The sequence below is a fragment of the Narcine bancroftii genome, chromosome 10 (assembly GCF_036971445.1).
Source record: "Narcine bancroftii isolate sNarBan1 chromosome 10, sNarBan1.hap1, whole genome shotgun sequence".
Classification (NCBI taxonomy): domain Eukaryota; kingdom Metazoa; phylum Chordata; class Chondrichthyes; order Torpediniformes; family Narcinidae; genus Narcine; species Narcine bancroftii.
The window spans coordinates 42,344,240-42,364,585 of NC_091478.1; the positions used below are offsets into that span (position 1 = coordinate 42,344,240).

At 42.7% G+C, this 20,346-nt stretch overlaps 1 protein-coding gene and 1 long non-coding RNA gene across 8 annotated transcripts in view; one reads left to right on the forward strand and one right to left on the reverse strand.

Annotated features, from left to right (window-relative positions):
- Window positions 1-2,288: 2,288 nt before the first annotated feature.
- LOC138744498 (uncharacterized) lies at window positions 2,289-19,878 on the reverse strand. 5 transcript variants are annotated; one of them, XR_011345573.1, is made up of 5 exons: window positions 19,466-19,878; window positions 13,729-13,931; window positions 13,452-13,544; window positions 11,631-11,863; window positions 2,289-10,712 (listed from the first exon to the last, which is right to left on the reverse strand). It is a non-coding gene; the product is annotated as an uncharacterized lncRNA (long non-coding RNA). The 5 variants fall into 5 exon arrangements; XR_011345574.1 differs by lacking the exon at window positions 19,466-19,878 and adding an exon at window positions 19,129-19,454; XR_011345576.1 differs by lacking the exon at window positions 13,729-13,931.
- nrbf2b (nuclear receptor binding factor 2b) overlaps window positions 19,599-20,346 on the forward strand; it is a 30,030-nt gene continuing 29,282 nt past the window's right edge. For 2 of the 3 annotated variants that reach the window (XM_069900775.1, XM_069900774.1), the window contains exon 1: window positions 19,600-19,873. Coding sequence is in view for 2 of the 3 variants with exons in the window: in XM_069900774.1 (XP_069756875.1) it covers window positions 19,844-19,873 (30 nt within the window). In the remaining variant the exon portion in view is untranslated. Of the gene's footprint in view, window positions 19,874-20,346 lie in introns of all 3 variants that reach the window. The other variant, XM_069900776.1, reaches the window with a different exon arrangement.

Genomic DNA, 20,346 nt, shown 5'->3' on the forward strand with positions numbered 1-20,346 from the left:
TTATGGGATGCAATGAAGGCCTTTATTAGAGGACAAATAATTAGCTATATGACTAAAATTAAAAAGGAATATAATCGGAAAGTAGAACAGTTGGAAAAAGATAACAATCAGAAAAAGAATTAGTGGAAAGAGAAGATACAGAGAAAAAGAGAGAAATGGCAAAGAAAAAATTAAAATATGTTACATTACAATCATATAAAGTAGAGAAAAATATAATAAAAACAAATCAAAAATATTATGAACTGGGAGAGAAAACACACAAAATATTGGCCTGCAACTTAAAACAGATCAAGCTAAAAAGAACCATTCTAGCGATAAGAAGACAATAACCAGATCACATATAATCATTGGAGATTAATGAAAATTTTAAAAGATTCTATAAACAATTATACCAAACTGAAGATAAAGAAAAAAATTATGAAATTGAATTTTTATCTAACATTGAACTACCACATCTACAAACAGAAGAACAAAATAAATTGACAGAACCTTTCAAGACTGAAGAAATACAAGATATATTAATAAAACTACCAAACAATAAAACACCAGGTGAAGATGGATTCCCTATAGAGTTTTTTAAAGGTTTTAAGGATCTATTAATCCCTCCCCTCCTCGAAGTAATAAATCAAGTAGAAGAGACCCAAAACTTACCAGATTCATTTAAAACAGCAATAATTACAGAAATTCCGAAAGAGTGAAAAGACCCGCTATTGCCATCATCATGCAGATCGATATCATTTTTGAATACGGATTATAAATTAATAGCAAAATTATTAGCAAACAGTCTGAATGACTGTGTACCAAAACTTGTAAGGCAAGACCAAACTGGATTTGTTAAAAAAAAGACGAGCAGCTGATAATGTTTTTAAATTTATTAATTTAATACATGCAGCACAAATAAATAAAATGCTAACGGTAGCTGTTACATTAGACGCAGAGAAAGCCTTCGATAGGGTAGAGTGGAACTATTTGTTTAAAGTGTTACTGGAAAAATTTATTAACTACATTAGAGCATTATATAATGGACCATTAGCAAAGGTCGTAATAAATGGATATATATCAGATCACTTTAAATTAAACAGGTCAACAAGTCAGGGATGCCCATTATCCCCTTCACTGTTCGCTTTGGTTATTGAACCACTAGCGGAGTTGATAAGGAAGAAAACTATGATAAAAGGAATAAAAATAAAAGAGAAAGTATATAAAATCAGCCTATTTGCAGATGACATCATAGTATATTAAACAGAACCAGATAAGTCAATTAAAAAACTACATATGAAACTGAAAGAATATGGAGAGATATCAGGGTACAAGATTAACACCAATAAAACTGAAGTGATGCCAATGAACAAAATTGATTATTCAGAATTTTAAAAAGATACCCTTTTCAAATGGCAATCACAGGCGATACGTTATCTTGGTATCAAAATAGATAACAACCTAAAACATTTATACAAATTAAATTTTGAACCATTAATTTAAAAAAATACAGGAAGATTTAGAAAATTGGAAAGAACTATCGTTAACTTTAATAGGAAGAATAAACTGTATTAAGATGAATGTATTCCCATGAGTGCAATATCTATTCCAAACGTTACCAATTCCCCTGACAGAGACATTTTTTTGCAAAACTGAAGAAAATAGTAAGGAAATTTTTATGGAAAGGTAAGAAATCAAGAATAGTGCTAGAAAAATTAACATGGAGTGACAAAGAAGCAGGGTTACAGCTACCAAACTTCAAAAGCTACAGGGCAGCACAATTAAAGTATTTCTCAGATTTTTATCAGAGAGGAGAAAAACCAGACTGGATTAGGATAGAATTAGACAAATTGGGAGAAAATATCCTGAAACACATACTTAATAAATGGGATGAAAAATTGGACCAATATAACAATTCACCAGTACAACATCACATAGTTAAATTATGAAAAAGAATACACCTTGAAGAAAAAAAGATAAATGATCAAATACCAGAAATGATATTAACACAAAACCCATTAATCCCCTTTACAATAGACAATTTATTTTTCAAGGAATGGGATAGAAAAGGAATCAAGAAAATAGAAGATTGCTTTTTGGGAAATAATTTATTAACATTTGAGCAATTAAAAGATAAATATGGAATACACAAAGTACAATGTTTACATATTGCCAATTGAAAACTTATCTAAAAGATATATTGGGAAATAGCTTGAGATTACCAGAAAGTAGCAACTATGAATATTTAATCACAGACACAATGATAATTTAAAAAATTATTACTAACATGTACATCAAATTGCAATATAAAGAAGATGAAATAAAGTATAAACTGAAACAAAGTTGGGAAAAAGATCTAAACACAGAGATAAAGAACGAAACATGGGAGAAGTTATGTAGAGGAACAATGAGGAACACGATAAATAGTAGATTATGTATGATTCAATATAACTGGCTACACAGATTCTATATAACTCCTCAGAAATTAAAAGAATGGTACCCAACAGCATCAGATAGATGTTTTCATTGCAAACAAGAGATTGGATTGTAGAGGCGGCTACACTGCAAACTGAAGGATTGCACAACCAGACAACCAGACAGTGAGCAAAACTGATTTATTGCGGGCTGCCTGGCTGGTCTTATACTCCCAGCCTGGACCTGGCTTAGAACCGCGCTGGGGGGCCCCGACGTCACCAGGGCATCACGTGGGTCCCCAAGCGGGGGCTTCTGAGCCTGGTGCTGAGATTGGGAGGAAACAAGCGAGATAAATATGGAATCAGTAAAAGATAAATTCATTTTATGGGACACAATGAAGGCCTTTATTAGAGGACAAATAATTAGCTATACGACTAAAATTAAAATGGCGTACTGCCACAGGATCAACATTACATGCAATTTGGACATGCTCAAAAGTAAAAACTTTCTGGGAAGATCAAAACGTAATAATAAACAAAATCACAAAAAATAATATACCAAAAAAATCCCCAAAAAATTGTTAAATAATATAAAAGACAAAAAATTAGGTCTAAAATTAGACAAAGCCCAAATAAAATTTATTATGATTGAGCTAGCAGTAACCAAAAAATCCATTATGACAACCTGAAAATTGGAAACAAGCCTTAAAATACAACAGTGGTTTACAGAAATAAACAAGTGTACTCCATTAGAAAAAATTACATACAATCTGAAAGACAAGTGTACATTATTTGATCAAATTTGGGAAGCATACATAAAATGTCAGAGAATGCCGAGCACAAACCTTCATCTCGTAAAACAACATAATTATGATCACAATAAGATTTAAATATCTGAAAGTAGACTACAATTTTTTTTATTTTTTTTGGTTATTTCTTTGTTTTGTTTTATAATTTATTGATTTTTGATGAGAGTGGGGAAGGGGAGAGAGGAAGTGGGGGAAAAAGAGAAAATGTCACTATGTATATATTGTTGATAATCATTTGTGGATGTTGTTATTGATATGACTCAGAGCAAAAAAATTAAAAAGTTTAAAAAAAAGAATCCACATCACCCAGCACATGCTCTGTTCTCACTGCTGCCATCAGGAAAGAGGTCTAGGCACCACAAGATTCACACCACCAGGTTCAGGAACAGCTGCTACATCTCCATCATCAGACACCTCAACGAGAAATGCAATCAGCAACTGATTTAAGAACTCTTACTTGTGCACTTTATTGATTTTTCAATTCTCTCTGCATTGTACAGTAGGTTTGTTTATATTTTCTTATTTGTTTACATGTGTGTGTTGTATACAGTTTTTCTTTGCCCTTCCAATAAATGGTAATTTTGCCTTGTCTACAGGGCAAAAAAGAATCTCAGAGTTGTATGTGATGTCATGTATGTACTCTGACAATAAATCTGAAATCTTTGGAAGGTATTTAATGAAGAGCTTTAGAAAAAACAGCACCAGGAAACAAAAAAAAACATAATGGGGACATACTCAATCAGGCATAAGGTACTGGAGTACGACAAAGGTCAATGCAGGGAATATGACAATTCTCCATTGATATAAACTACAGATCCGGGTTTGCCAATAGCACAATTTTAGATGCATTTCTAGCAGGGTTATAGAATCATTGACAACTACAGCACAGAAAACAGGCCATTCAGCCCTTCTAGTCTGAGCTGAAACATCATTCCTCTAGTCCCACTGACCTGCACCCATTCCATAACCCTCCAGATTACTCCCATCCATGTTTCTATCCAATTTATTCTTAAAACTTAAGAGTGGACCCACATTTACCAAGTCAGAGAGCAGCTCGTTCCAAACTCCCACCATCTGTGAGTGAAGAGGTTCCTCCTAATGGTCCCCTAAATCTTTCACCCTAAAGCCATGTCCTTTCATATTTATCTCTCCCAATCTAAGTGGAAAGAGCCTACTCTCATTTTCTGTGTCTATTCCCTCATAATTTTGTAAACCTCTAACAAATTTCTCCTCATTTTTCTATGATCTAAGGAATAAAGTCCCAACCTGTTTAATCTTTTCCAGTCATTCAACTCCTGAAGACCTGGCAACATCTTAGTAAATTTTCTCTGCACTCTTTCAATCTTACTGATATCCTTCCTATAGTTCAGAACTGCACACAATACTCCAAATTTGGCCTCACCAATGTCTTATATAATCTCACCATAACTTTCCAACTCCTGTACTTAATATATGATTTATGAAGGGCAAGATGGCAAAAACTTTCTTTACAACCCTGTCTACATGTGACACCACTTCCAGGGAATTATGCATCTTCATTCCCAGATCCCTTTGGCCCTCTGCATTTCTCAGTACCGTACCATTTACTATGCATATCCTACCTTGGTTAGTCCTTCCAAAATGCAATACCTCACATATGTCTGCATTAAATTCCACCTGCCATTTTCTGGCTCATTTTTCCAGTTGGGCCAGATCCCTCTGCAAGAGCTTTGTCCCTCGTTGTCCACAACACTTCCAAACTTAGTGTCATCAGCAAACTTGCTGATCCAATTTCCAAGAGTCATCCAATCATTGATATAGACAACAAATAACAATGGTCCCAACACCAATCTCTGAGGCACACTACTAAGCACAGCCCTCCAGTCTGAGAATAGTCATCCACTACCACTCCCTGTCTTCTCCCATTCAGCCAATTTCAAATCCAATTTTCAACCTCTTCATGGGATACCTAGTGTCTGAACCTTCTGAACTAACCTCCCATGTGGGACCTTGTCAAAGGCCTTACTAAAGTCCATGTAGACAAGATCCACAGCCTTTCCTTCATCTACTTTCTTGGTAACCTCCTCAGAAAACTATAAGATTCATTAAACACAAATTACCACTCACAAAGAATGCTGACTGTCCTTAATCAGCCCATGGCTGTCCAAATACCTATATGTCCAATCTCTCAGAACTCCTTTCAATAATTTACCTCCTACTGATGTCAAGTTCACCAGCCTATAATTACCTGGTAATGGCAGATTGATCATAGCCAGGATATACATGCAGGCTCGTAGTGTATAACAGAACAGAGTCTATATCAGCTTTTATAGTAAGGAGTTGAGGGAGGCGGGGCAAGTGGTACAGAAGTGGCAACCATTACCGTGACATAAAATATACGTGCCGAGAAGGGAAAGTGGCCTATACCCAAAATGGAGACCGAAGAGCAGGTAAGAATGTTGCTGGAGATGTGTTCAAGCAGTCTTAGGACTTGGGCAGATCGCTCCAGCTCTCCCCCTCTCTGCAACTTAATATGCATGTTTTCTCTTATTATTGTTGATGTAAGTAATTGACCCAAATTATTGATTCTGTTTCTCTCCCCACTAAAGAGCTGCATTCAGGTATCCTGCATTTTCTGCTTTAATTTCAATTTCACCTGGTTTGTCTGTGTCCTGCCTCAGTGACTACTGCCCTGTGGCATTCACGTCTAACATCATGAAGTGCTTCGAGAGGCTCATCATGGGGCACATCAAGCTCCTGCTGCCCGTCACTGAACCCCCTGTAGTTTGCATATAGATCCCACCACTCCAAGGACAATGCCATCGCCCTCCATCTAGCCTTCACCCACCTGGAAAATAAGGACATGTATGTTCTCATGCTGCTTATTGACTTTAGTTCAGCTTTCAACACAATCATACCTCAGTACCTGATCAGGAGGTCGATCCTGCTGGGTCTAAACACCTCCCTCTGAAATTGGATTCTTGACTTCCTGAAGGGAAGACCTCAGGCAGTCCAGATTGGAAACAGCACTTCCAAGACCATCACATTGAGTACCGACTCCCCCACCCCAGGGCTGCGTGCTTAGTCCACTGCTGTTCACTCTGTTATCTCATGACTGTGCAGCCAAACACAGCTCGAATTGCAATGTCAAGTTCACTGAAGACATGACCGTGGTGGGCCTTATTAGTAAGTATGATGAGTCAGCGTACAAAGATGAGGTGCAATCGCTAATGGACTTGTGTAGAGCCAACAACCTTTATCTGAACGCTAATAAAACAAAAGACTTCAGGTGGGCCCGGAGGAATCACTCTCCACTAACCATTGATGGCTCAACCGTTGAGGTCGCCAAGAATATCAAGTTCCTTGGTGTGCACTTGGCAGAGAATCTAACCAGATCCCTTAAAATCAGCTCCATAGCCAAGAAAGCCCAACAGCGCCTCTACTTCCTGTGCAGGTTGAGGAAAGTTCATCTCCCATCCTCACTACATTGTACAGAGGATGTATTGAGAGCATTCTGAACAATTGCATTACTGCCTAGTTTGGAAGCTGTACAACCTCAGACCGTAAGACCCTGCAGGATAGTGGTCAGTAGAATATATCATCGGGGGCTCTCTTAATACCATGACGGACATCAAACACATATGATGCATACAGAAAGCAAGAAACGTCGTGAAGGACTTCACACACCCCTCATGTAAACTTTTCTCCCTCCGCCATCTGATAGGAGGTACCATAGCACTTGGGCCCTATGTCCAGATAAGGCCACAGTTTTTTTTTCCCCAAGCCATCAGGTTCCTGAATTCCCAGAAAATATCTGGATGGTGTACCATGGACCTTTATTGTATATGTCTTAAGATTTTAACTTCTATTTTAACTATTTATGTAAATCAGCTCCATGGTCCTGGAGAAACGCTATCTCATCTTTATCGTGCAATGCATGGTATGAATGACAAATAGAGGTGGCTTGACTTGAAATGATCCTGTGTCAAAATTGCATGTAATGTAAATTGATCCTGTGTCAAAATTGCATGTAATGCAAAATGACACGAAAGGCCATTTGGACAACGGGGCCTTCTGAAGGATGCTACACCATGTAACTCTCTGATTCTTCACTTAAATCAGTGGTTCTCAACCTTTTTCTTTCCACACATACCACTTTAAGTATTCCCTATGCCATAGGTGCTTAAGGTGGTATATGGGTGGAAACAAAAAAGTTTGAAAGCCACTTGACTTAATTGACTCGTTATCTGCACGGTTTCATAGCTCCAAAGGAAATGGGCCAATGACAATTTTTCTCAAACAAAATATTGAATCTAGAGCAGTGATTCTCAAACTTCCCTTCCCACTCACACACATTAAGCAATCCCTTACTAATCAGAGCACCAATACCATACTGACTTAAACTGTGGGCCAAAACTAGTCAAAACAATTTGTCATATTAAACAATTAATCCAAATAGATGATATTGCAACCGAGATGAGGTTAGCATAGCAGTAGGCATGACCATATTACAGCACCAGTGACCTGACCAGAAGCAGAGTGGGAGTTAGCTTGGTGGAGTGTATTCAGGGGGAGGTGAAGGGTTAAAGAGGTCAGAGGGTGGAGATTGAAGGTATGGGAAGTCAGGGGGGGAGGTGACCCCAGCATCTGCAGACATTCTCGTTTAACTGAATTAATCAGTGGTGATTTTCTTTGTCTCTATATTAAGGAATGGACTTCTAATAATAATGAATTGTAGTATGAACCTGACTCCATTCCCACTGAAGGCTGCATACTCCCAGATGTTGGATCCATACACGTAACCCCTCTACATCAGAAGTGCACACATCAATTGAAGCCTGAAGCTTGTAAGTTTGGCAACAGATTTGCAAGCTCAAGTTCAGGTATGACCATGCCACACCAGGTTCTCTATCCCTGAGTCCATATGAAGTTGCTAGAAATCAATAATTTTAATAATCAATCAGAGAATTCCTGGGTCTGACAGTTATATTTGTAAAATGTTTGTAAAAATGAAAAATGTTGCAAGAAAACCTTGGTTTGGCTGGGTGTAATTCATAGGCTACTTATTTATAATGCAAAAGCAGGGAAATTATGTTAATGAGCACTCAAGATGTTACAAAAAAATTTGACTTGCATGTTAGCAATACTAAGATTGAACAAGTTATTATCTTTTCTCCAGGGAAGAATGACTTTAATGCTTTCACAAAGGCATTAAAAATGGATATGCATTTAGATACACATATATTTCTATATAGTATACATGAAATTCTAGTTTATTTGCAAAGCAATACACAGTCAGTCTGTCTACATGTTAAGGATCAAAAATGACTGAATACAACAATATCATATTGCAAAAATAGGTACATCATATGATTTATCTGTTGAGTCAATCACAGTATAAACATGCATGTAAATATAGGGAGAATGGAATGTTAGTGCTTAAAGGTATTTTTTATTCAATCAACAGTGAGATACAAAAAAAATAAATGCACTTGTTTTATACTTGAAGGAATAATTACACCTTGTCTTGTAATTTATTTTTGGAAACTTTCTGGTTTGTTTACTGAGTTTTTGATGGTTTAGTTTCTGGAAATGACTCAAAGAAATTTCTGTATCTTTGTCACATCTGCTCAGATTTATTTCTTTAGCCATTGAACCTACTTGAGCACAACCTCATGACCCAAGTACTTTATCATCCAGATTTGGCTGTCTGGCAGACTCACCCTGCAATGCCTGTATGACACTCCAATTATATCATCACATTTATCCAGGAATTAATTCAAAATGTAAACACTGAAAAGATCCTACTGATCCAGCTTCAGTTGTCTCAGACAGTTCTTTCCCCAATGATGGGCTACTGTGCCTCTTGACTGTTGTTTTGCTCTGTGCACTCCATTTGGCTTAATCTCCTTAACCCTCACCAAGAAGATTCTCAGTTCGATTGTGCTCTCTCTACGTAGCTGAATTTACTAGACTACGTGTTTTGATTCATATTTGAACTGCCTGTGGCATGTCACACTGCATATGTGCAGTGGCTAGTTGTTAATCAACATATTTATTTGGAAGTCTATTTTGATGGCTGTCTTTCCTACTTGTGGCACAGCTAATACAAACTGACATTCCCAATGACTGTTGTGTTTCAAATTGCCATTGAGGTCGCTTTTGTTGTTTGCATTAACCATAGGTACACAAGCTCATGAAGTATACTTTACTTTTGGCAACCCAAATTACTTGTCTGTTCTAAATTGACATGTGTTGAGTGATAACGCAGATAGAAAGTGACTCATTCAGTACAGTAGCTTTGGATATTGGTTCAGCTATTATACTGGACACTTGAAGGATGATATTTTCTTTGACTGAACGTGTTCATCTACCAGAATCTCATGTGGGACAATATAAAAAGGAACAAAAACTGCAAAGACAGGACATGTTCTTTGAATTAAAAGTTTAATTTTCTCACCCTCTTGCTTGTTTCTAACTGATCTGGGTTAAAGTGATCGTGATGCAAAAGCAAAAATGGGTAGTTAAAAGTCAAATAATTAAATTGAAAGGTATCTCAAGGTAGTATAAATGAAAAGAGTAAAATAATTTTCTTTAAGGCTACTATGCTGCCAATCCATACATAACCCTCATGTAAACAAACTATACAATAGACCTATCACAGAACTTGGGAGTATTGTGTTCAGTTTTGGTCGCCTCATAACAAGAAAGATGAATGTACTTTAAAAAGCGTGCAGAGATTTACCAGGATGTTCCACAGATTGGAGAATGTGTCTCATGATGCAAGGTTGCCAGAGCTAGGGCCCTTCTCTTTGGGGAATGAAGCATGAGAGGTGACTTACTAGAGGAATATAAAATTATGAGGGGCATAGATACGGAGGACAGCCAGCACCTTTTTCCCAGGGGAACAATAGCAAACAGAGTACATCTGCTATGAGTGAATGGATGAAAGTTTAGGGAAGATATCAGAGGTATTTTTGTTTTACACAGAGAATGTGGGTGCCTGGAATGCATTGCAGGGACAAAATACTCTTAGATAGATGCATGGATGTAAGAAAAATAGAGGATTATAAGCGTGAGGTAGGGACAAATTAGATTGCTTTATGTTCACAGATTGAAGCAAATTTTTACATTGTTGGGTTCATGCCAGTACAGGTATTGTAACTTCAATGAAACAGCTGAGCTAGATGCATAGCTGGGATGTTATTCAGCCTTTGGTGTATTCTGTACTCTTATTTCTTAAAAATACATGTGTTTAATGAAATTGACTAAAGACTGTTCATAATAAAACTGAAATAAATATTGGAAACATTCAAAAGAAACAGAGTTATCCTGTCAGATCATCAACAAGTTCTACAGTCCTATCAGCCACATCAAGCCATGAATGGTGGAGGACATTTAAACAGCTAATGGAAAGAAAGGGCTTCAAGAACATCCTCATTCATGACAATGGCAGGGTCCAGCAACCAGCATTGAAGAGATGATCTGGGGAGGTAGAAGTCCAGCTTCGTGACTGTCTCGAGTCGGTGAACTGTAAAACATTCAAGGAATGACAATGGATCTGAATGAATATCCTACAATGGTCACCAGCCTTTTAAGGAAATGTGTGGACTGCTGTGTTCCTACTAAGGTTATCTGGGTGTATTCAAATCAGAAGCTATGGATGAACCAAGGGATCCTCAAACTGCAGATCTGTGGCATTTAGGACTGGAGATTCCTAAAAATATAGGAAGTCCAGGTACATCCTCTGGAAAACCATTGTCAATGTAAAGAGACAATTCCAGATCAAGCTAGAGTCTCCAGGACAGACAGCTATGGTAGGACTTGCACATAATCACATCCTATAAGGAGAAACAAGACAGTATCATTGATAGCAATATATTTCACCTGGATGAGCTCAATGACTTTGGCTCACTTCGAAAGGGAAAACAATCAATAACTCTTGCAAACCCCTGGTGATTCTGAGCTCCTAGTCTCTGAGGCTGAAGTGAAAAGAACCTTCAGGAAGATGAATCCTCGAAAAGCATCTGGCCCAGACGATGTACCTGTCCGGGTCCTTAAAACCTGTGTGAACCAATTGACTTGTTTTTGTGGCAATTTTCAAGCTCACTACAGCGGTCAGAGGTCCCCATCTGCTTAAAAAATGGCAACTATCAGTCTCATGCCTAAGAATAGCAAGGTGGCCTGCCTAAAGGCTGGTAGTATAGACATGAATCGAGATGAAGTGCTTTGTGAGGTTGATGATGAAGCAAATTAATTCCTATCTCAGGAAGAACCTGGACCTACTTCAGTTCACCCATCTTCATAAAAAATCAACAAAAGATGCCATTTTGCTGGTCTTCCACTCTGGGTTTGATCATTTAGACTGTCAGATTCTTGTTCATTGACTATAGCTCAGCATACAAAACCATCAAAACACATGACCAAAGACTTGGAACACTGTCCATACCTCTGCCAACTGGATCCTTGACTTCCTCATAAACATGGACAACAAGTTTCCCAAGGCTCTTTGATCAAATGTTGCCTTGATTTCAAGAAAAGTCATTTTTCGATCTCACCTCTGAAATTCAACTCTTTGGACCAAGGTTTTCAAGGTATTGCGACAAGTGGTCAGATGAAACTGAAACTGGGCATCAGGTTATTCATGAGTATGTGCTGCTTGATAGAAATGTCGGTGGCATTCTGAAATTATACAGAGGAAATACCTGAATTATTTTCCAAAAAATAAGGTATATGAGAGTATTCTAAGCTCAGTGAAGCAAATTGATTAGTCACAATTCTGATGTCCAGAGCAGCAAACTGAATAGTCATAGAGTTCTACAGATGGAAACAGGACCTTCAGCCCAAAGTCCCTGCTGATCAAGCTAATCCCATATGTCTGCATTTTCCCCAAATTCCTCTATAACTTTCCTAGATATGTACCTATTAAATGTCATTTAACTGTAACTATTGTCCCTGCTTCTACCACTTCCTCTTGAGGCTTCTTCCATACACTCACCACCTGTGAAGAAAGTGCCCCTCAAGCAAAGTTCCCTCTCATTTTTAGTAATCAGTGTGCACAAAATTCTTGTTGTGCAATTTTTTTTCCCCCCTGTGACAAAAGTATGTGTGCACTGAATTTTTGTGCAAATGTAAAATTGAAATTGGTTCAAGATCATTTTAGCACAGCCTATCTCTCACAGCTAATAAAACTGTATTGGCATGTTTTAATAATATACAAGCATGATTGCACTCTACAGAGTCACGTATTTAGTTAAGATTTTATTCTATACTTTGAACTACTTTGTTCAGTTTGTTGATCCATTAAATAATTCTGTGCTACAAGCTGATACATCATTTTAAGGTCTACTTGATGCTGTACCCTAACCCTAACCCTTCTACATCCATTAAACTAGGATTAATTCCTTTGCTTAATTGTAAAACCTGGATTAATAATCTGGAGCAGAGCAGTTCAAATCCCTTCCACAACTGTTTATCTGAAGAAATGGAGATATAACCCTGGTATTTCCAGCAAAGTGACCTTGAAAATGATGGATTCCCAAAAAAACCCAATTGCTGTAGTTCCCTTATGTGGTTTCCAGAAGAAAGTCTGTCATCCTTTGTAATTTAATCCTACATGTTATACAGAGAAGTGTGACTACACTGTGGACTGGCAAACCAGTCAATAGTTTCAAATTTCCTACAAAGAACAACTACAGCGAGACCATGTTAATGTCCACCATATTCTCAGAACCATCTAGGGATGGCCAATAAATACCAGATTGGCAAACTATAATTACATCCTGAGAATGAGAGTATATATCTGTTATAACAAACTCCGCAGGGACTGAAACAACCAAAGCAAGCAGTCTGAACAACCACATAATAAGTTTTAATCTATATCCCACACACATCTCTTCCATGTACTTCCATTGGGGAAGAGATGTAGGAAAATCAAAGCCAAAACTACCATACTGAGAAACAGCTTCTTTCCACAGGCAGTGAGACTGCTGAATGACCAATGAAATGCTCATACAAATACTACACGTCTCTATTACTCAACAATAATATTTATTTATCTTCATATTGTGTGTGTGTGTGTGTGTGTGTGTGTGTGTGTGTGTGTGTGTGTGTGTGTGTGTGTGTATTTATATATATACTTGGTATATGAGTCATTTGTCTGTGTATGTTTGCAGTGAGTTGCACCGAGGACCGGAGAATGCTGCTTCATCAGGTTGTACTTTGTACAATCGGATTGTCTGCAGTTCAAATTTATGGTCAGAGTACATACATGACATCATATATAATCTTGAGGACCTTTTTCCTGTGGGCGATGCAGAATTGCAACTTATTGCTCGTGCAAAAGCTCTACTCAAGAAGATACCTATATATGTAAACAAATAAAGAAATGTAAACTAACTGATAGTACAATACAGAGAGAAAAAGAAAAATCAATAAAATGCAAAAGAGTCCTTAAATGAGTCTGATTGAGTTTGTTGTGGGGTGGGAGGGGTGGGGGGGGGGGTAGCTGTCTCTGAACCTGGTGGTGTGAGTTTTGTTGCACCTACCTATATACCTCTTTCCTCATGGTAGCAGCATGAACAGAGCAAGTGGTCAGTGGTGTGGATCCTCGATGATTGCTGCTGCTCTCTGACGGTAGTGTCCCCTGCGATGTTCTCGAAGGTGAGGAGGGTTTTGCCTGTGATGTCCTGGGCTATGCCCACTACCTTTTGCAGGGCTTTCCGCTCAGTGGTATTGGTCTTTGGTGTCCCTATAACAAACCATGATGTAGCCAGTCAGCACATTTTCCACCACATATCTGTAGAAAGTTGCCAGGGTTTCCAATGTCATACCAAACTTCTGTAAACTGGATGGTAAACTTGAACTCTCTCTTATAGAATCAGAATTTATTGTCATGAACACGGCACGAAATTCATTGTTTTGCGGAAGCATCACAATGCAAACGTTGATGTAAACCACCTTACAAAATAAATAAAAATAGTCCAAGAAAAAGTCAAAATAAGGCAGTGTCTGTGATTCATTGTCCATTCAGGAATCTGATGACAGAGGGAAACTATCCTTGTGCCGCTGAGTGCTTGTCTTCAGGCTACTCCACCTTTTTCCCAGACGGTAGCAGAGTGAAGAGGGCATGGTCTGAGTGTTGGGATTCATTGAGGATAGAGGCAGGTTTCTGAAGATGACGGAGTGAAGACTTCCCCATGACGTCACTGGCTGAGATAAACATCCTCTGGAGTTTTTTTTCTTGTCCTGATTATCGGCACCTCCGTACCAATCAGTGATGCAACCAACCAGAATGCTGCAGATTCAGTGACCATCTTTACTGAAGATTGAAAGGGGAACAACCACCTACATGGCAGATAAGCATAAGAGTTTCCATTCATAAAGATGTACCAAATTGAGCTGATTTTAGAAGTGTTGTGTCCAATTTTGTGCCACAAGCTTGCTAATACATCAGCTGGGTTATATAGACACATTAAGTGCTCATCATGGTGTTGGTGTCAATTGTTTACTGAATGTAAGCAAGTGGAATTATTTGTTTTGATACCATTAATGTGGCCACGTTTGTACAAATTATTCATGCACTTGAATTTGGCTGATTTAGAAACTACTTTCACAGTAAATTGCTTAAGGAATTTGAGTCATAGTATTTCATTAACATCACCTCATTCTTTAAAACTCTTCAGTGTACAAATGAATCTGCTTTGGTGAAACCCCAACAGCAGCAACTTGTACTGTATTGGTCCCTTTATTTATGGAAGGTCCATACTCCATTGGAGACAGTTCAGAAAAGGTTTCAGACGATAAGTAAAATCAGCAGATCTTGAGGAAAGGTTGGACAGGTGAGGCTCACGGTTGGGGAATTTTTGAAAGAGGCTAAGAAGTGATAGGTTATTGGACAAATTGGGACAGGTGGAGGGAGCCACCACTGGGAACGAGAGTAAGTAAAGATGGAAACAGTGTCAGTGTTTACCTGTTACATCTGTTGTTTTTCTTTTTTCTAACCTTTCCTCCAAAGGTCTCTCCTCCACATTCTGTCCAATACCATATCACCTCTTAGTTCCACCCAAACTCCTTTCCCCTCCCCCTTGATATCACCCCCCAACTCCTTTCCGCTCCCCCCTTGATATCACTCCTTTCCCTCCCCCCTTGATATCACCTCTCCACTCCTTTCCCCTCCCCCCTTGATATCACCGACAACTCCTTTCCCCTCCCCCCTTGATATCACCGACAACTCCTTTCCCCTCCCCCCTTTCCCCTCCCCCCCTTGATATCACCCCCCCTTTCCCCTCCCCCCCTTGATATCACCCCCCCTTTCCCCTTGATATCACCCCCCTTTCCCCTCCCCCTTGATATCACCCCCCCCTTTCCCCTCCCCCTTGATATCACCCCCCCTTTCCCCTCCCCCTTGATATCACCCCCCCTTTCCCCTCCCCCTTGATATCACCCCCCCTTTCCCCTCCCCCTTGATATCACCCCCCTTTCCCCTCCCCCTTGATATCACCCCCCCTTTCCCCTCCCCCTTGATATCACCCCTCCTTGCACCTCCCCCTTGATATCACCCCTCCTTGCACCTCCCCCTTGATATCACCAACTCCTTTCCCCTCCCCCCTGATATCACCCCCCAACTCCTTTCCCCTCCCCCCTGATATCACCCCCCAACTCCTTTCCCCTCCCCCCTGATATCACCCCCCAACTCCTTTCCCCCCTTGATAAGACCCCCCAACTCCTTTCCCCCCCTTGATAAGACCCCCCAACTCCTTTCCCCCCCTTGATAAGACCCCCCAACTCCTTTCCCCCCTTGATATCGCCCCCAACTCCTTTCCCCCCTTGATATCGCCCCCAACTCCTTTCCCCCCTTGATATCGCCCCCAACTCCTTTCCCCCCTTGATATCGCCCCCAACTCCTTTCCCCCCTTGATATCGCCCCCAACTCCTTTCCCCCCTTGATATCGCCCCCAACTCCTTTCCCCCCTTGATATCGCCCCCAACTCCTTTCCCCCCTTGATATCGCCCCCAACTCCTTTCCCCCCTTGATATCGCCCCCAACTCCTTTCCCCCCTTGATATCGCCCCCAACTCCTTTCCCCCCTTGATATCGCCCCCAACTCCTTTCCCCCCTTGATATCGCCCCCAACTCCTTTCCCCCCTTGATATCGCCCCCAACTCCTTTCCCCCCTTGATATCGCCCCCAACTCCTTTCCCCCCTTGATATCGCCCCCAACTCCTTTCCCCCCTTGATATCGCCCCCAACTCCTTTCCCCCCTTGATATCGCCCCCAACTCCTTTCCCCCCTTGATATCGCCCCCAACTCCTTTCCCCCCTTGATATCGCCCCCAACTCCTTTCCCCCCTTGATATCGCCCCCAACTCCTTTCCCCCCTTGATATCGCCCCCAACTCCTTTCCCCCCTTGATATCGCCCCCAACTCCTTTCCCCCCTTGATATCGCCCCCAACTCCTTTCCCCCCTTGATATCGCCCCCAACTCCTTTCCCCCCTTGATATCGCCCCCAACTCCTTTCCCCCCTTGATATCGCCCCCAACTCCTTTCCCCCCTTGATATCGCCCCCAACTCCTTTCCCCCCTTGATATCGCCCCCAACTCCTTTCCCCCCTTGATATCGCCCCCAACTCCTTTCCCCCCTTGATATCGCCCCCAACTCCTTTCCCCCCTTGATATCGCCCCCAACTCCTTTCCCCCCTTGATATCGCCCCCAACTCCTTTCCCCCCTTGATATCGCCCCCAACTCCTTTCCCCCCTTGATATCGCCCCCAACTCCTTTCCCCCCTTGATATCGCCCCCAACTCCTTTCCCCCCTTGATATCGCCCCCAACTCCTTTCCCCCCTTGATATCGCCCCCAACTCCTTTCCCCCCTTGATATCGCCCCCAACTCCTTTCCCCCCTTGATATCGCCCCCAACTCCTTTCCCCCCTTGATATCGCCCCCAACTCCTTTCCCCCCTTGATATCGCCCCCAACTCCTTTCCCCCCTTGATATCGCCCCCAACTCCTTTCCCCCCTTGATATCGCCCCCAACTCCTTTCCCCCCTTGATATCGCCCCCAACTCCTTTCCCCCCTTGATATCGCCCCCAACTCCTTTCCCCCCTTGATATCGCCACCAACTCCTTTCCCCCCTTGATATCGCCACCAACTCCTTTCCCCCCTTGATATCGCCACCAACTCCTTTCCCCCCTTGATATCGCCACCAACTCCTTTCCCCCCTTGATATCGCCACCAACTCCTTTCCCCCCTTGATATCGCCACCAACTCCTTTCCCCCCTTGATATCGCCACCAACTCCTTTCCCCCCTTGATATCGCCACCAACTCCTTTCCCCCCTTGATATCGCCACCAACTCCTTTCCCCCCCTTGATATCGCCACCAACTCCTTTCCCCCCTTGATATCGCCACCAACTCCTTTCCCCCCTTGATATCGCCACCAACTCCTTTCCCCCCTTGATATCGCCACCAACTCCTTTCCCCCCTTGATATCGCCACCAACTCCTTTCCCCCCTTGATATCGCCACCAACTCCTTTCCCCCCTTGATATCGCCACCAACTCCTTTCCCCCCTTGATATCGCCACCAACTCCTTTCCCCCCTTGATATCGCCACCAACTCCTTTCCCCCCTTGATATCGCCACCAACTCCTTTCCCCCCTTGATATCGCCACAACTCCTTTCCCCCCTTGATATCGCCACCAACTCCTTTCCCCCCTTGATATCGCCACAAACTCCTTTCCCCCCTTGATATCGCCACAACTCCTTTCCCCCCTTGATATCGCCACAACTCCTTTCCCCCCTTGATATCGCCACAACTCCTTTCCCCCCTTGATATCGCCACAACTCCTTTCCCCCCTTGATATCGCCACAACTCCTTTCCCCCCTTGATATCGCCACAACTCCTTTCCCCCCTTGATATCGCCACAACTCCTTTCCCCCCTTGATATCGCCACAACTCCTTTCCCCCCTTGATATCGCCACAACTCCTTTCCCCCCTTGATATCGCCACAACTCCTTTCCCCCCTTGATATCGCCACAACTCCTTTCCCCCCTTGATATCGCCACAACTCCTTTCCCCCCTTGATATCGCCACAACTCCTTTCCCCCCTTGATATCGCCACAACTCCTTTCCCCCCTTCATATCGCCACAACTCCTTTCCCCCCTTCATATCGCCACAACTCCTTTCCCCCCTTCATATCGCCACAACTCCTTTCCCCCCCTTGATATCGCCACAACTCCTTTCCCCCCTTCATATCGCCACAACTCCTTTCCCCCCTTGATATCGCCACAACTCCTTTCCCCCCTCTTGATATCGCTACAACTCCTTTCCCCCCTCTTGATATCGCCACAACTCCTTTCCCCCCTTGATATCGCCACAACTCTTTTCCCCCCCCTTGATATCGCTACAACTCCTTTCCCCCCCTTGATATCGCTACAACTCCTTTCCCCCCCTTGATATCGCTACAACTCCTTTCCCCCCTTGATATCGCTACAACTCCTTTCCCCCCTCTTGATATCGCTACAACTCCTTTCCCCCCTCTTGATATCGCTACAACTCCTTTCCCCCCTCTTGATATCGCTACAACTCCTTTCCCCCCCTTGATATCGCTACAACTCCTTTCCCCCCCTTGATATCGCTACAACTCCTTTCCCCCCTTGATATCGCTACAACTCCTTTCCCCCCTTGATATCGCCACAACTCCTTTCCCCCCTTGATATCGCTACAACTCTTTCCCCCCCCCTTGATATCGCTACAACTCTTTCCCCCCCTTGATATCGCTACAACTCCTTTCCCCCCTTGATATCGCTACAACTCCTTTCCCCCCTTGATATCGCTACAACTCCTTTCCCCCCTTGATATCGCTACAACTCCTTTCCCCCCTTGATATCGCTACAACTCCTTTCCCCCCTTGATATCGCTACAACTCCTTTCCCCCCTTGATATCACCTCCAACTCCGATGCTCTTCATAGGATGCCTCCTGATTCTCAATTCACTCCACAGTCGGGCATCCTCAGCGTGGGTGAACGTGGCTCTTTGAATGAATTTGCTAACTGCTCATTCATGTCCCAGTGGTGGAATTTCTGCAAAATCAAGACCTTTGTGTCCCTGGTTTGAAACGCAGCTGTTGGCTCGTCCTCACGAGAATCTGATCGTGATAACCAGGTGCAATTCCCCTCTGTTTCGGGAACGTGGACTTTCGGGGATCCCGAGTGCTTGGTTATCGCTGCACCAAAATCTGCCGGAGCTAACTTAAAATGAAGAAATGTTTGTCGTTCATCTCACCAGATGCCGCCTTCCCTTTGCCTCCGACAAGCGCCATCTCATCCGCTTCTCCTCGAGGCGTTCCGCCTCCGCTGGAGAAGGCCGCTCCGTCACCACGGCAACTCGGGCTAGGGTCTCGCGATATCTCGGAGACGTCCGCGAGAGGAGGGAGGGAGGAGGTCACGGAGCTCATCGACGCAACAGGGGTCCCGGTGCTGTCGTCAACGGTGGGAGGGGGGGGGGCAAACGGAGCTCGGGCCTCCCTCCCTCCGGTAGGAGGGAGAAGCAGCAGCTGGCTCGGCCCTTCCCCCGCCGATGCCGTCTCTCAACCCCCGCTTGCGTGGCCTGATGGCGGCCGGGCTGAGCTGAGGCGAATGCGGCGGAGTGTGGAGGAACCCAATGGACGTTATGGAAAGCCCACTGAACCTGGTGAGTTCTCCGCTGGCCTTTCAGCTTGACCCCGGGTGGGGGTGGGGGTGGGGGGTGGGGGTGGGGGTGGGGGTGGGGGTGGGGGTGACGCGGTTCCGGCCCCTCCGCGCTGACTATCTGATCAGAGGTCCGTCCAAAGTCGCCGGGAGACGGAGTGGGGAGCAGTGGGACCTGCCTGCTCATCTCCCCTCCTGTCGTGTGTCATCCCCACCCCCACCCCCCGGGCCTGTTGTTGTTGTTGTTGAGCCTGTCAGGGTTCTCGCCCCGTGCATTAAAATAGAAACCCGTATTCACATAATCGCCTTGGTCAATAAAATACTTGGCCACTTTGTACATGGGAAGAACCCGCAAAGAGCAATGCGATGACTAACTGATCTGTTTGGGTGAAGTCGGGAGGGAAATAAATATTGACTGTGATCTGGGTCTGAAATCTATTCCTTGCTGACTTCAATACTGCCAAATAATATTTGAGC